General features: G+C 40.8%; 1 protein-coding gene and 1 long non-coding RNA gene across 6 annotated transcripts in view; one reads left to right on the plus strand and one right to left on the minus strand.

The window, feature by feature from the left end:
* Positions 1–11,869, plus strand: part of LOC121579934 — a 29,143-nt gene extending 17,274 nt beyond the window's left edge. Inside the window, exons 2-3 of the long non-coding RNA XR_006002963.1 lie at positions 4,914–4,917; positions 11,840–11,869. This is a non-coding gene — a long non-coding RNA (uncharacterized LOC121579934). The remainder of the gene's footprint in view (positions 1–4,913; positions 4,918–11,839) is intronic.
* The window catches only part of LOC121579933 (oligophrenin-1), a 44,294-nt gene that overhangs the window by 25,767 nt on the left and 1,652 nt on the right, over positions 1–16,875 (minus strand). For all 5 annotated transcript variants that reach the window (XR_006002961.2, XM_041894938.2, XM_045224345.1 and 2 more), the window contains exons 2-15: positions 15,137–15,232; positions 14,531–14,592; positions 13,845–13,916; positions 6,750–6,851; positions 6,415–6,525; positions 5,808–5,912; positions 5,485–5,614; positions 5,276–5,376; positions 4,971–5,062; positions 3,949–4,027; positions 3,554–3,587; positions 3,341–3,403; positions 2,341–2,415; positions 1,712–1,796 (exon numbers count right to left, since the gene is read on the minus strand). Coding sequence is in view for 4 of the 5 variants with exons in the window: in XM_041894938.2 (XP_041750872.1) it covers positions 1,712–1,796; positions 2,341–2,415; positions 3,341–3,403; positions 3,554–3,587; positions 3,949–4,027; positions 4,971–5,062; positions 5,276–5,376; positions 5,485–5,614; positions 5,808–5,912; positions 6,415–6,525; positions 6,750–6,851; positions 13,845–13,916; positions 14,531–14,592; positions 15,137–15,232 (1,207 nt within the window). In the remaining variant the exon portion in view is untranslated. The remainder of the gene's footprint in view (positions 1–1,711; positions 1,797–2,340; positions 2,416–3,340; positions 3,404–3,553; positions 3,588–3,948; positions 4,028–4,970; positions 5,063–5,275; positions 5,377–5,484; positions 5,615–5,807; positions 5,913–6,414; positions 6,526–6,749; positions 6,852–13,844; positions 13,917–14,530; positions 14,593–15,136; positions 15,233–16,875) is intronic.

The raw sequence follows: 16,875 nt of genomic DNA on the forward strand, positions 1-16,875 counted from the left end.
GCTCATGCACTTTCAGCATCAACAAGTGCTACTCATTCTGAATTAATTTGAGAGGCTACTGCCAAATTTCTCTTTATCAAAACTTTCCTTCCTAATCTGAAATTAGATTTATTACTGCAGTGTTAAGGCATGAGAGACCAAAGGCCTTGAGTAATCTCCTTCAAACAGCTGCCTGGCCTCTTCTAAGTGTGGTGAGATGACCTGTGAGTAAATCATCATGAGGGGTATTGGGGGAGGATAAAAACCTGGCCTTGAAGCCAAGAGGCCTTGTCACTGAGTACTTCAAACAGCAAACAATTATACTAGGCTCATGGAGCAGAGAACAACCTCAGCCAGCATAGATTATTACAAAGTCTCTCTAATCACTACACATAACTTACTTGAAACATGGAATAACATTTTCGTATAAAACATATACAGAATATACAGTCTGGAAATGCCATAGAACTGCAAAATGTACATACTATACTGTGCATACTGTACATTACATGCAGTACAGCGCCCTATATATTTTGATATGGTAGGACGCAATCCGGCGCTGCTCACTCTTGGATTGCATCCTACCTGACAGGTCGCTCCTACCAGGTGGCGTGGCGAGAATCTGTCTCCGCACCATGTGCTCTCACCACTGGTGTCCCCCAGGGCTCAGTTCTAGGCCCTCTCTTATTCTCTCTATACACCAAGTCACTTGGCTCTGTCATATCCTCACATGGTCTCTCCTATCATTGCTACGCAGACAACACACAATTAATTTTCTCCTTTCCCCCTTCTGATAACCAGGTGGCGAATCGCATCTCTGCATGTCTGGCAGACATATCAGTGTGGATGTCGGATCACCACCTCAAGCTGAACCTCGGCAAGACGGAGCTGCTCTTCCTCCCGGGAAGGACTGCCCGCTCCATGATCTCGCCATCACGGTTGACAACTCCATTGTGTCCTCCTCCCAGAGTGCAAAGAACCTTGGCGTGACCCTGGACAACACCCTGTCGTTCTCCGCTAACATCAAAGCGGTGACCCGATCCTGCAGGTTCATGCTCTACAACATTCGCAGAGTACGACCCTACCTTACAAAGAAAGCGGCACAGGTCCTAATCCAGGCACTTGTCATCTCCCGTCTGGATTACTGCAACTCGCTGTTGGCTGGGCTCCCTGCCTGTGCCATTAAACCCCTACAACTTATCCAGAACGCTGCAGCCTGTTTGGTGTTCAACCTTCCCAAGTTCTCTCATGTCACCCCGCTCCTCCGCACACTCCACTGGCTTCTAGTTGAGGCTCGCATCTACTACAAGACCATGGTGCTTGCCTACGGAGCTGTGAGGGGAACGGCACCTCCTTACCTTCAGGCTCTGATCAGACCCTACACCCAAACGAGGGCACTACCTTCATCCACCTCTGGCCTGCTAGCTCCCCTACCTCTACGGAAGCACAGTTCCCGCTCAGCCCAGTCAAAGCTATTCGCTGCTCTGGCACCCCAATGGTGGAATAGGCTCCCCCATTACGCCAAGACAGCGGAGTCACTGACCACCTTCCGGAGACACTTGAAACCCTACCTCTTTAAGGAATACCTGGAATAGTATAAAGTAATCCTTAGCTGAGTGCTAATGGACTTCAGAGAAAGGTTGATGTAACATAATTCTATAGAAATTGTTGTTCCAGAGCAGCTGGCTCTTGTGTGTCACCTGCTGGATGATTTAAGAGGACGAGAACACACCTGAGATAAAACTTCATTGCACTGGTGATGGTTTTTATGTCCAAGTCACTGCTGTAGAAATCCACATCTCCTGGGCATTTCTGGTCTACAGAGAGAGGAGAGAGCCGATTAAAAACAAACAATCAGAAATTGTAAAAACAAATATATATATATGCAGAGGCCCTTGCAAACAACCTTGAAAACAAATTCTGAGAAGATAACTGCTGGCAAGTTATTAAAGTATTAATTTACTTTGAGTTTATTTGTCTCAGTTAATCTATTCATAAGCAACCATTTATTTTATTCCTTCATTCAAAAGGCAAGTAAATATAACATTTCAATGTTTACACAACAACATCATTATAGAGGGCTGCAGAAATTGATAAATGATTATAATAAATTAAGCCTTTGCAATAGCACATTGTTTAATATTGGATTAATAAATAGTATTGCCTGTCACATAGTCATCCACCTTAGGGGCGAGGGAATTACCTATAAGCTAGTCCAAATCCTGCTGTGTGTGCCAGTGAAACAAGGGAAATGAAACATCTTAATAATTGTATTCTGCTCCAAACAGTGCTTCTGTTTCTATGCATTCCTCAATCCCAACTAAATAGAGAGCACAGATGTTGACTGGGTAATTTCCTCACCAAAAAATACATTTAAAAGCTTCTGCACTTGGATGTTGCTGCCAACAGTTCTGTACACTCCTTCTTGTGTGAGTCCTGTAAAAGAGAGCGGGAGATGGAGAGAGAGAGTGGGTGGGGTTGAGGTAAAAGGAAACTAAAGGGGGAGTTTCCTCCCGAGAAATTCCAAGCAGTGGAAATGTACAGGCTGTTCCTCAGTGCAGTCCTGTTTGAACTGGATTGAAAATGGGGACGTAGCAGACAACGCTAGCCTACGTCCCAGCCTCTCCAAATGAATGATTTTCTTCACTGCTCCAGTGGACGGCTGGAGTTTATGTTATTATATGAGGCTTGCATATCTTACTGGTTGTGAAAGATACGAGGAGCATATCATGGTGCTGGTGCCTCACCAAACTCATAAATACAGACGGAGTGTCTTTCTACTAAATTAAAGTAGAGTATGGAAGAGTGAATTAGGGAGGGTTGAAGTGAGAAGGCCCATGGAATCTAAAGAATTTAAGCTGCTTGAGAAATAGAAACAGTTGAATGTGAGGTGCCCACACTGTTAAAAGTGTTCTGATGCCACATGTGAATAGACTCCCTCTGGAGTAATACCCTTGTTGCCTACCTGGAGGCATGATTACTAATAAGCTATGCATAGTACTGGTGCGTTATTAATAGTTCCATTGATGTAAACAAAGTAAAACAGCTAATTTAGTATGGACTGAAGTACTCTACTATAGAGAAGTTTATTATGTTGAGCTACATGCCAAAGTTATGCTTTCCTGGCTGGACGTCACATTGGAGCCAGTGTGTTTTTATTTACTGCTCGCCTCTGGTGAGAAGGTTAATTTAGGATAGCAGTGAGGCTTTAGCGGATCTCATTCCAAACACAACTCATCTCTGCCCTCTAAAGGGCAATGAGGCAAACTGACTAGACTATGACAAAACTGGCATGAAATCTGATCGGCGACATACAAAGAGAAAACACATGGTGTGGACTAGAACTTTCTGGTAACTTTACCTTTAGTTTCAACGAAGTTTATGCATTTTCTCACAAACTTGAATCCAACTTCATTCAATTCCACTGTGGAAGGCAAGTAACATTTAACAGATTTCACAAGCAGTGGAATGACATACACGTGTGTATGGATGTTCTATGAGATTAATACATTTTAATTCACTATAATATACTGCAGGTAAAAACAGAAAAATTAACACCGGTAATGGTACATACTTTCAGCTTGCTTGTGAATTGGGGAATGATAAATCTGGAATGAAAGGAAAATGTAAGACACCAAGAAACTGAAATATATGTGGAGCTTTCTGTGGCCATCATAAATTATCTGTATAAATAATCCTGAATATATGCTATTATTATAATAATATTATTGTTTATCAAAACCAAAGTAAAACAGCAAGATGAGGACTATAAAACACAATCAATCAAATGTATCTATAAAGCCCTTTTTACATCAGCAGATGTCACAAAGTGCTATTCAGAAACCCAGCCTAAAACCCCAAACAGCAAGCAATGCAGATGTAGAAGCACAATGCCTTTACAGTACAGAATAACATCTGGACCAGGGGGGATGTATGGACCCTACAGTAGGAGGCAGAAAATAAACTCACAGGCTCTTTTCCGTACATGGCCTCCATCCACAACTTCCTGTTGGCCTCTGAAACAGCCTGGAGTGTGACAGGTGTGTTTCTATGGTTATAGGAACAAGTGTCACAGTTAGGGCATAGACAACATTGCATTTGTTTGACTACAGTTTTGTTACATGAGACCTTTAGTCCAAATCATTATTAGTTTAAATCTACATGTAACTGCCAAAATAAAGGAAACACTTGAGTATGAGGGATACAAAGTATATTGAAAGCAGGTGCTTCCACACAGGTGGTGTTCCTGAGTTAATTAAGCAATTAACATCCCATCATGCTTAGGGTCATTTTGCCCATTATTCAGGCTACCATGGCTAGAAGAGATCTCAGTGACTTTGAAAGAGAGGTGTCAAAGGAACATAGAAAAAAGATTAAAGGGTGTGTGTGTCTCAGTCACCAGATCTCAACCCAATTGAACACTTATGTGAGATTCTGGGCAGTTTCCACCACCATCAACAAAAACACAAAATTATGGAATTTCTTGTGGAAGAATGGTGTCGCATCCCTCCAATAGATTTCCAGAATCTATGCCAAGGCGCATTGAAGCTGTTTTGGCAGCTCGTGGTGGCCTAACACCCTTGTAAGACACTTTGTTGGTGTTTCCTTTTGGCAGTTACCTGTATTTGTCTGGCCTGAGTGATCAACATTTTATGAGCTGGTGTCTGACATCCCTCTGTCTGATATGAAATGTCAGTGCATGGCTTGCGTCCCTCTGCTGTGCATATTGTACAGAATGCCTTGCTTGTATAAATATGAGTTCATGGTGTTCCCTTCCCCTAAAAATCACAGAGTTTGCCATCTGCTTCCAGCAGGATATAGAGGAGCCTGCTGCCAACTGATTGTTTGGGCTAGAATCCACTCTGTACCCACACACTCAGTGTCCTTGTAGACCACCTGTTCACCTCACTGCTCAAACTTGTTTATCCCACAAGGCATGTATCATCTTATACAAAGTCTACCTCATCTCAAAGTGACGCGTTAGTACTAACCTCTCATAAGTTTCAATATCAAAGCAGAAGCGCTTGTCTATGGACTCTGTCTTTCGGCGGAAGCAGGATTTAAGTTTCAGCTCTGTGGGGCCCTGGAAAAACCATGACAGTGTGTGGGTAAAAGGAGGAAGAGAGATAATCTTTACATTAAAGCTTTGGAGAAAGTTAATTAAAAAGTAAAAACACAAGTAATATATGAGCACATATAATTGAATAATTCTATTGAGTCTGATCAAATATCAGAGATGTGACAAATAGTTGTTCAAGTGTCTTATAAAGATTATATGACCCATTTTATAACCTACCTGTTTGGTTGCAGGTTTTGGTTCAGCAGGAACCATGACAAACAGCTTACTGTCTTTGTGATACTTACAGTAGTACTTCACCCATGACACACCCAAGGCCCCTGGGAGAGAAGGGTGATAGGATATGATGTCAGGTCAGGGCTTATTCAAAACAACATGTTGAGAGGAATGTAGCTGGTTTACAAACAAACTGTAGCATGCATACTTACACTTCTCCTGAGAGTACAAGTAGCCCTCAATGATTGGCTGGCTGTGCATTTTGCCGATCTGGGTTGGATGCTTCATTCTCTTCATCAGCTCCTCAATCTCCTCACGAGTGCTCTCAAAGTGGTTCCGCGTCTACAGATCACATCAAAACACACTCAGACTCACGGTCATGTTGGATGGTTATTGGGAAGCCCGATTACAGCTTCATGGAGTCCTAACTAGACCCATCACCATTACTATATCTATCGCTACCAGCATTAGGCATCAACATTATTGAGTCTCATTTTATTAACTAATGTTGTCATTACCATCGGTAGCTACTCACATTCTGCAAGCTGAGCTGCAACTCCTGCTTATAGGGCATGAAGTCCTGAGTCATCTCCACCGTCAGGCTGTTGAGTGTTAGGATACTGTGAAGAAATGCCAGCACCTGTTCATTGAAAACAACGCAACATACAAGTGATTGTTAGTATATTGATAGTTATTCATAAATGGTCCTGTCACTATATTCTTATAATGGCCAAATTTATTTTATAATACTTAATGAAGTGAAGTGTAAGAGTTCACCTCTATACTAGCCTTGCGTACCAGACTTCTAGACTCTCATAGCTGTTCAAAGGCTGTTCTCCACACTCACTCATACTGTACTCTAACACTGACCTATTGCTAATCTAGCCATTGGTTCAAATGAGAAATCAATGGGAAAGTAATTATTTCCTAGTGTGCCATGTTAGACTTGCCTGTCTCAATGTGCAGTGGTGTTCAGAGGTTAATTATGGTTTGTTCAGGATGTGTGCCATTGATCAACTGTGGCTGTATCTTATAATAGGTTACACAGGCAGCATCTGTAGCCATGTCTGTGGATATCCATGCAGCAACACATGGAGCTGTAAACAGGAAGTGTGGGCGACGGAGAAGAAGAAAACACTTACAGGCTCCACCACATCAAACTTCTTCCTGTCCTGCACCTGCTGGATCTGGTACACATACTCCACTGACGACTCATAGAAGTTCAGCCTCTCTTTGTCCAGCAGCTCGTCAGCCTGTGGAGGAATTAAATGGTGATTACAAAAGCAGCTTATTTCCGATTAGTCTTAATATTTGTTGTTATTAGCTAAGCTTTAAGCCGGTGAGCTTGAGCCAGTTGAGTTATCCAATTAGGGAGCATTAGAATACAACATACACATTTTACAAACAAAACTTTTAATCCCTTCAGAGTTCCATTAAACTCTTTACAGGAAGTCTCTGTTGAGGGATTTCTACCAACCTCCTGCAGCTGAGTTTCCTTCTTCTTAGCAGACAAATTCAGATGTTTATCTAACTGAGAGTAATATTTTTCACTCTCTTTCTCAAACTTCTTCCTTGTTTCCTAAAAGACAGACAGAGGTTTATTCAATTAATTACACAATAATTCAACAAAACATATATTTTTTTAAATCAGTATGAGACTTCATCATGTGTCAACAAGAATAATAGCAAGATCATAATGTCATAATCGTAACAGTTTGTACATGCACATGTTGCTCCACACAGCCATAACTGGCCTTGATCAGTTGAGATCAGTGTTTCCCAACCCTCTCCTGGGGGACCACAAAACAGTCCACATTGTTGTCTCCCGAGTGGCGCAGTGGTCTAAGGCACTGCATTGCAGTGCTAGCTGTGCCACTAGAGATCCTGGTTCGTATCCAGGCTCTGTCGTAGCCGGCCGCGACCGTGAGACCCATGGGGCAGCGCATAATTGGCCCAGGGTCGCCCAGGGTAGGGGAGGGAATGGCAGGCAGGGATGTAGCTCAGTTGGTAGAGCATGGCGTTTGCAACGACAGGGTTGTGGGTTCATTTCCCACGGGGGGCCAGTATGAAAAATGTATGCACTCACTAACTGTAAGTCGCTCTGGATAAGAGCGTCTGCTAAATGACTAAAAATGTAAAAAAATAAATAATAATGTTGTTCTAGACCTGATTCAACTACTCAAGGGGCTCTATTTTCGGCTGGCGCTAAGGCGGTGCAAGTGTAAAAACACATGTTAGTTGGTAATTTCGGCATGTAAAAACTGGCGCCAGTATCAGCTCACTTGCACTGAGGTGAAAGGGGTGGCAATATTTGAGGTGTGTCCTTAAAAACTAGCGCAAAAGTGACAAATTCATTCAGCACAAATAGGGAGATTTGACTCACCAAAAGCAGGTCTTAGCGTTAAAGCGTTTGGTTATGTCATAGCCGTGACACACAGTGACCAAATGCTCATGGAACAACAGAGATGTGCTCTTTGTGCCCGTGTACCTCATATATAGAAACATTAAAAACACTTTTTTCCCCATTTCATTAATTTGATTAAAAAACAAGCATAATCTCCCCTTCCCTCAATGAAAGCAGTTAATTTTTTTTCTGCCCAATGCATTCGCCAGTAGCCAATACTATAAATAAAAGGTTTGGCTCGTGAGACCGCTTTGATATAAATCTTAATCACCAAAGCTTTATTAAAACATCAAGTTTAGAAGCAGCAAAACAGTCAGCGGGCATCCCCTTTTTATCTACAGTAGGACTGAATAATTTAAGTAAGTTTGGAGGAGCACGTCTTTGGTAACTGGACAAGAGGCGCTCTTTGGAAATGGGGATTAATACAAGCTAGATGGAGTATGCAGGTAGGCCTATGTGAATTGTGAATAATGCAAAAACATGCCGGCAAAAGCCTCACAAGATGACCATTTAGAAAACTTTTATGGATAGGCTACTTGGCTAATGCATGGCCAGGATAAGAAAGACACCCAACGCATTGCTGTTGAACCAGCTTTCATTATAGTAGGGTAAGGGTAGCCTACTGAGGGCTTGGTTTTTAATCTAATGAAAATAACTTAGATGTTTCTAAATACAGTATGTGGGTCACCGTCATCATCTCATCTCTCATTCCATGATGGGCATATGCACATGTAGCCTACATGAGGCGCGTTCACACCTTAACCCAGGGCTAAGGCAGATTTTAGCCTGGGCTCAGCGAGTGTTCACACTAGCACCAACCTTAGCCCAGGGCTAGCTGGCCCTACTCCTGAGGGCCAGCTAGCCCATTTACTTTTAATAAGTAAATGTATACTATTTCATCTTTCCATCTGAGGAAAACTACCTGACAAAAAAACAAAATACTTTCATCCAGTAAAAACTAAACTGGTTTCTATGGCTAACAAAAACAGCTGCTATGCAGGCTGGCTAACATCTTCTCACTTAGCTACCCAACTGCCCCACAAACTCCACAGCTGGAAGGGCAGCAAACACTCATTTTCATATGTTTTCATAGCTTTTCTATTGACATCTAATTGAATATAACTATCCATCATAATAATATTGTGGCATCATTTCAACTGGATCAGAAAGGTTTGTCTTGTCCGTGCACAGCATTCTCTGTACAGAGAGATCACATTTCAAAAGTGAAACATTGTTTCCGAGGTCGGACAGGCAGAATCAAGGTTTATACAAACCATCACTGTTCCAAATTAAATGCTGGGCTAGAAGCAAGAGGATATAATGTGTTAATAAATGCCTTATTGCTTATATCATTGGTCGCGTGGAAGAAATAGAATGTTGGTAGCATGTGTGTTTGTCCATTAGCCCAGTGATTTGGAATACAAGTGTGAATCCTTAGCAGAGGGCTAAAGCTTGGGTTAACGAATGCTTGTGTGAACACAGGATAAGCTAGCCCAGGACCAGTCTCACTGTAGCCTGGGGCTAAGATAGCCTGGGGCTAAGAACAATGCAGTGTGAAAAGGCATGGAGTGGGTTTTACGCACATCCAAAATAATAACAAGAGCTGGCTAAAATAATGTACAATACTGTACATTCAATATAATGCCATATCAACAGTGGATAGGCCTATATCTTGCTTACTGCGAACCTCACACATCGCCTACAATAGCCTCACACTTAGTATTTTTATTTGTTTCAGGAGTAAAGACATGTACAGGCCTATACTCGTTGAAGCAACTACAACAATGTTGACTGCCAACACTTCCAACATATTTAGAAAAACTATGTATTTTGCTGTTGCTATTACTCCTTACTGTAGCCTATGCTATTTAAAAGGCCCAATGCAGCTGTTTTTATATCAATATCAAATCATTTATGGGTAACAATTAAGTACCTTACTGTAATAGATTTCCATTAAAAATAGGCAAAAATAGCTTTTTAGCAAATAAAAAATAGTTCTCAAGCAATAATTTAGCTAGGACGGTCTCTGGGACTTGTCTGAATGGGAAGGGAAAACTGAAAACTAGCTGTTATTGGCAGAGAGGTTTGGAATTCTTTGCTATTGGTCTATTGACCAATTTTCAGCATGGTGAAATGGGAATACAATATCAGATATTTTGTTTATTTATACAACAGATTAATGTGATATCGCTGTGATTCATCTAATAGCAGAACCAAATGACCGGGATTGCAGTTGAGACGATATTAAAAGTACACAGTGCAAGTGATCAATGCCATTTGAGATTCTGCGCAGATTATTATAGCAATTGTGAAGATCTCCACAGACCTGTGATGACTTATGAATGCTATCTTGAACATAGTTCATATGATTACATAAGATCTTTATAGTTTTAGTAACCTCAACACGTGGCCACAGATGTGTTACTCATTTTAAGGTTGAAGGTTACATTCGTTTGTAAGATAGTCTCCTTAACTTTTTACTTAGCTATTTACTGTATTACAAAAGTTACATTAAATTGTGTTTGGTTGACAACGCAACCAAATATCAACATTTAAAGGAGATGTATCTACTGCTTGGATAGTTCCATCTGAGCCACTGGCTTAATCCCATTCTTTAACTTTTATTTTTGGTTGAGTTGAAGATGTGAATCCAACATATCATTTGTTAACTTGTCGATAAGTTAATAGGCTATTTCTGTATTTCAGAAGTGATATTAAATAGTGTTTGGTTATCAACGTAACCAAATATAAACATTTGAATGAGATGTATCTTCTGCTTGTGTAGTTCCATCTGTGGCACTGACTTAGTCTTGCTTTAATTCCAGTTTGTCTACAAATTAATAATTGATATGCTGGGGTCACGTCTCCATCTCAAACAAAAATCTAAGCTATTGAATAGGACTAAATCAAATCCAACTTTAAATGCACTATAAATAAAATGTGATTTGAGTTAGTCCCATACCTTCACTCACAGTGAGCTCCAAAAGTATTGGGACAGTGGCAAATTTTAGTTTTGGCTCTGTAATCCAGCACTTTGGATTTGAAATAATACAATGACTACAAGATTAAAGTGCAGACTGTCAGCTTTAATTTGATGGTATTTTCATCCATATCGGGTGAACCGTTTAGAAATTACAGCACTTTTTGTACATAGTCGCCCCATTTTAGTGGACCAAAAATATTGGGACAAATTAACAAGTTTAGTATTTGGTCCCATATTCCTAGCACGCAATGATTACATCAAAGAATATGGGACCAAACACAACTTTCGACTACTTTAATACACAAGTGAATTATTCCCAATACTTGCTAATTCAATTTCACATTAAATTTGAAATCAACCAGAGCTTGAAACCCTAGGCCTATTGTATGGTTTATTTTTAGTTGAATTCTGGGTTGAATTCAAACACTTGTTGTTGATGACTTTGAAAATGCTATATAGGTCTAAATAGCATCATTGATGATTGATAAAGTATGGCCACATTTCATTTGCTCTGTTAAACCAACCTGGACTCAGGGGTAGATGTAACATAGTAAATGTAAATCCGTGACACTCAAATCAGTATGATATGTTACGTTTTGTATAGTATGTATTAATTTGTGGATGTCCATCATCCATTTTGTTTGATACGTTACGAATTCCAATTTGTTGTGGCTAACGTTAGCTAGGTGGCTAACGCTAACATTAGCTAAGTGGCTAACGTCAGCTAGGCTAGGGGTTAGGGTTAGGGGCAAATGTTAGGGTTAAGGTTAGGAGTTAAGTTAAAGGGTTAAGGTTAGGGTTCCGGTTAGCTAACATGCTAAGTAGTAAGTAGTTGCAAAGTTGCCAATTAGCTAAAATGCTAAAATTGTCCGTGATGACATTCGAACACTCAACCTTTGGGTTGCTAGACGTTCGCGATATATGCCCACCCATCCATTGATTTTCCCACCCATCCATGTATTTTCCATGTTGATTCCATGTCACAATACGTTGAAAAATGATGTTCATTCAACCAGTTTGTGCCCAGTGGGAGGCTCCTTCTTCCAGAACTTGTGTTTCTACATTTATGCAGTGCAACACTAGTATTGTTACTACAGCACATCTACTGACTTTGGCTATTTATTCACTTAATCTAAAGGCTAAATTCAATCAAACTGCATTGCAGTAGGACCAAGCATAGATACAGTGGGGAAAAAAAGTATTTAGTCAGCCACCAATTGTGCAAGTTCTCCCACTTAAAAAGATGAGAGAGGCCTGTAATTTTCATCATAGGTACACGTCAACTATGACAGACAAAATGAGAAAAATAAATCCAGAAAATCACATTGTAGGATTTTTAATGAATTTATTTGCAAATTATGGTGGAAAATAAGTATTTGGTCAATAACAAAAGTTTCTCAATACTTTGTTACATACCCTTTGTTGGCAATGACACAGGTCAAACGTTTTCTGTAAGTCTTCACAAGGTTTTCACACACTGTTGCTGGTATTTTGGCCCATTCCTCCATGCAGATCTCCTCTAGAGCAGTGATGTTTTGGGGCTGTCGCGGGGCAACACGGACTTTCAACTCCCTCCAAAGATTTTCTATGGGGTTGAGATCTGGAGACTGGCTAGGCCACTCCAGGACTTTGAAATGCTTCTTACGAAGCCACCCCTTCGTTGCCCGGCGGTGTGTTTGGGATCATTGTCATGCTGAAAGACCCAGCCACGTTTCATCTTCAATGCCCTTGCTGATGGAAGGAAGTTTTCACTCAAAATCTCACGATACATGGCCCCATTCATTCTTTCCTTTACACGGATCAGTCGTCCTGGTCCCTTTGCAGAAAAACAGCCCCAAAGCATGATGTTTCCACCCCCACGCTTCACAGTAGGTATGGTGTTCTTTGGATGCAACTCAGCATTCTTTGTCCCCCAAACACGACGAGTTGAGTTTTTACCAAAAAGTTATATTTTGGTTTCATCTGACCATATGACATTCTCCCAATCTTCTTCTGGATCATCCAAATGCACTCTAGCAAACTTCAGACGGGCCTGGACATGTACTGGCTTAAGCAGGGGGACACGTCTGGCACTGCAGGATTTCAGTCCCTGGCGGCGTAGTGTGTTACTGATGGTAGGCTTTGTTACTTTGGTCCCAGCTCTCTGCAGGTCATTCACTAGGTCCCCCCATGTGGTTCTAGGATTTTTGCTCACCGTTCTTGTGATCATTTTGACCCCACGGGGTGAGATCTTGCGTGGAGCCCCAGATCGAGGGAGATTATCAGTGGTCTTGTATGTCTTCCATTTCCTAATAATTGCTCCCACAGTTGATTTCTTCAAACCAAGCTGTTGTTTCTGGCGTCCTTTGACAGCTCTTTGGTCTTGGCCATAGTGGAGTTTGGAGTGTGACTGTTTGAGGTTGTGGACAGGTGTCTTTTATACTGATAACAAGTTCAAACAGGTGCCATTAATACAGGTAACGAGTGGAGGACAGAGGAGCCTCTTAAAGAAGAAGTTACAGGTCTGTGAGAGCCAGAAATCTTGCTTGTTTGTAGGTGACCAAATACTTATTTTCCACCATAATTTGCAAATAAATTCATTAAAAATCCTACAATGTGATTTTCTGGAGAAAAAAAATCTCAATTTGTCTGTCATAGTTGACGTGTACCTATGATGAAAATTACAGGCCTCTCTCATCTTTTTAAGTGGAGAACTTGCACAATTGGTGGCTGACTAAATACTTTTTTTCCCCACTGTAGAACTAGTCCATTTGAATAGTCTTTGCAATGGTAAAAAAAGTTTTAAGTTGATCAACTGGGTCAGTTTATGGTGGCACTGGGTAGGTACACTAAAGAGAAAAAATTGTGTTTGACTTAATGCCTTGCTGAATAAGTAGGTTGGTGTCATGGTGAGCTTCCTGCTGAATTTTCACAGCAAGCAAATCTGGAGGAGATGGAGGAAGGGGAAGAGGGCCAGTGTCACCTCAGCAGCACATGAGAGTGTGGTTTATATGCACTGCCAAAACTCAAATCCTGTTTATCTCCCATCAAGTAAAAGTGAAAGAGTACTGCATGAGCACATGACTGTTCAATGAAAAGTGAGTATACTCCAATCCAACAACCAATAATTGTAAAATGTAAATACTGAAGTATCCATCAAACTAAATATTATAAATAAATGAATATAAAACTAAATATGAACTCACCTTTGTCACTCCTATTTGCTCCTTGCGAAACTTCTCCAGTGGCTTGATAAGCAGATCACAAGCATTCTGAACCTGAACAAGAAAAAAACATGAAACATTGAATGTTCTGTTGGCCATTTGGCAAAACATTACCAACATGCAAGATGAGTTATGATAAGAATTTGGGTGAAAAGGGGAACCACGCAAATAGAAGCCTAGAAATGAACAGGGAATTATCTTGCACTCCAGCAGGTGTTGCTCTTCTTCCCTTCACAAAGAGCATCAGCTGTAATTATAGAGCAGCTGTGTTTTTTGTAAAGATCCTTAAAGCATCCAGGAAGCCCAGTATAACAGGATATGCTGCTTTTCACTGCACACTGATAATGCAGTGTCATAACATTATAATATAATTAATATAATTATGCCATTTAGCAGACGCTTTTATCCAAAGCGACTTACAGTCATGCGTGCATACATTTTTTTTTTTTGTGTACGTGTGGTCCCGGGGATCGAACCCACTACCTTGGCGTTACAAGCGCCGTGCTCTACCAGCTGAGCTACAGAGGACCACAACATTATTATTTCTATAGCACAGGGCCAAAGGAAGAAAAGACCAGAGACACTCCAGGAAGCCAGTTCCAGTTGGGGTTTCTCTGATTTCCACCTCTGGTTGTATGAGGGTCAAAGAGGTGCTGCTGATAACCCACCAGCATTATCCTGTCATCCTCCACTTCCTGTAGGAGACCAGCAAACTCCTGGAAAGATTCCGCTGTGGACAAAGAGAAAGATAGATATTAGGTTACATATCATAACTAGGACACACATGTACATAACTACATATTCTTTAACCCTGGACACTGTTTTGACACAAAGGTAATGTGTTATGAAGACATTCTAGCTGTATGATGTGTCACAATACATTTACAGTACGTCTTGTAATGTCACATTACATTATGGTGTAGCCTGTGTTACGTAACTGTATAGTGAATAGATTTAGAAGAGTACTTGTTTCATTATTGTTTAGTGTAATTATATGGGGTAAAAATTGTCCTGAGAAGATGACAGGCTCATATGCACTGAACAAGGGAGGAAGTGAAACCAATAAAGGCAACAAAAAAAAAAAGAACTTCCTAATTCAATGAAGTCAATTACACTGAAACTTTGAGAAACATTAATAAATCTGTTGCCAACCTGTCAACGCTAGGGGGGAAAGTCCTAGACTAGACTAGAGCCATATAGCGATATGCAGAATATGGCTTTCAGGCTGACCATTACGGTAAGTGTTTGTGTGACAAAGCACTATATGAACTTACCAATGTTTATCTCATCATCTGTCAGAGAATCACCAATGAAGTCGAACTGGAACACACTGAGTGTCTGGGAGAACTTCTGCACTGCCACTGAATAACCTTCATAAAACACACATTACACTTTATCAACACAATCAACATAATAACAGTAACATTTAGGTATACAAGGATAAAGGGTGTATTAGGACTTTATAAATTAAATTGTGATATTGATTTTGGTGATTGCCAAATATTGGGCTTATATGTGATTGAACTGTTATTATTACAGTTCAGCCATATATAAATAAGCACAGTATTTGGAGAGCAACTAAACAGAAATGGTATGTTTGAGGAAGTCATGCTGCCTGGAATAATAAGAATTAGGAGGCCCACCAACTTCCTCTTAGTCAATTCTTGGTTTGGGCTAACTCAGGACTATTTTCAAAGTTAAAGACAGGAACTGGTTGGTTCCCATGATTAGCCCAGACAGGCAGCATGAGAACGCATCAGATTATTCCTGGTTCCTGAATTTCACTATCAGAAATACAAATGATATACATAATCTTATAACATGTGTTGTATGTTCCACTTCTATTTTCAACATTCTAATGAGTGAAGACAGTCATTACATTAGCAGAGGTGTGTCAACTTCCTTTTACCTCAGGGGTGTGCCAATGAAGAGGCAGGAAATATCAGACAGACTAGTCCAACAATAAAATAACCCATCCTTTCAGTCAAAAGCAATTCTGTAATTTGGGTTTTCAATTTTTTATTGAAAGTTAACCTCCTCACTTCAGTGATTTTTGTTTTGTTTTATACTATACTAGAGGACTTGTGTTTGCACCCAGATGGGTGTTAGGCCTATGATTTATATCATTCGGGGGGAACTCTTATTTCAGCCCCTTATACCTCGACAACAAACACTCTCTTCAAGTGACTCCCAGTTATCACCAAGACAGAATAAGTGATATTTCCTATAATCAGCAGCACTGCATCTCTACTTACAATGACAGTTTCTGTTTTCGAGATAAAAAGCTTGACATTTGTGAATTGGGCTACAGAATGGAATCTCGGTGGGTCAAACAATGCAAATACTGTTCCAGTAATTTGGTCCTATACCAACAAAGGCAGCGGTACTCATGGAAAACATCCAAGAGCTGACGTTTGGGATTTGCACAGTGGTACTTTGGTGAAACACTGAGGCTAGCCTTCAGTATACCATTGGCCCAGTCTGGCAACCCAGCTTCCAGTCACCCCTCGACTCACACACACAATACCAAGGGACTGGAAAACATCTCACATCCCGAAAAAGCCATGCTCCAAGGAACACAATGACTACCAACCAGTGGCCCTGACCTTTCATTTGGCCTTTCATTTCGGTGAATAGCAAGCTGGACAATCAAGAAACTGTATAAATGTAGGTCCATTATCATTTCTACATAGTTTCGATTTGGTTTTAAAGTATATTGAGTTTGTCCTCCCCCCCCCCACCCCCCCCACCCCCCCACCCCCATCACTGCGTGGTAGAACAGTGTCATTGTACAGGCAAAATCCAGTGTGACAAGTCTGCTGAAAACTGTGGAAGGGAGGGGTAAGAATCTTTAAGCCGCACTTCCTTATGATCTGCAAAGGCAGCATTTTCTCCTTATATGTAGAGTAAAATATCACATGGCAGTGGTTTTGGTGGAGAAGAAAACAGGAAGGAAAAGAGACAGGACCATGGCATGGATAAGGCACAGCATGACAACAATGAAAAAACATGG

The sequence above is a fragment of the Coregonus clupeaformis genome, chromosome 13 (genome assembly GCF_020615455.1).
Source record: "Coregonus clupeaformis isolate EN_2021a chromosome 13, ASM2061545v1, whole genome shotgun sequence".
Classification (NCBI taxonomy): Eukaryota; Metazoa; Chordata; class Actinopteri; order Salmoniformes; family Salmonidae; genus Coregonus; species Coregonus clupeaformis.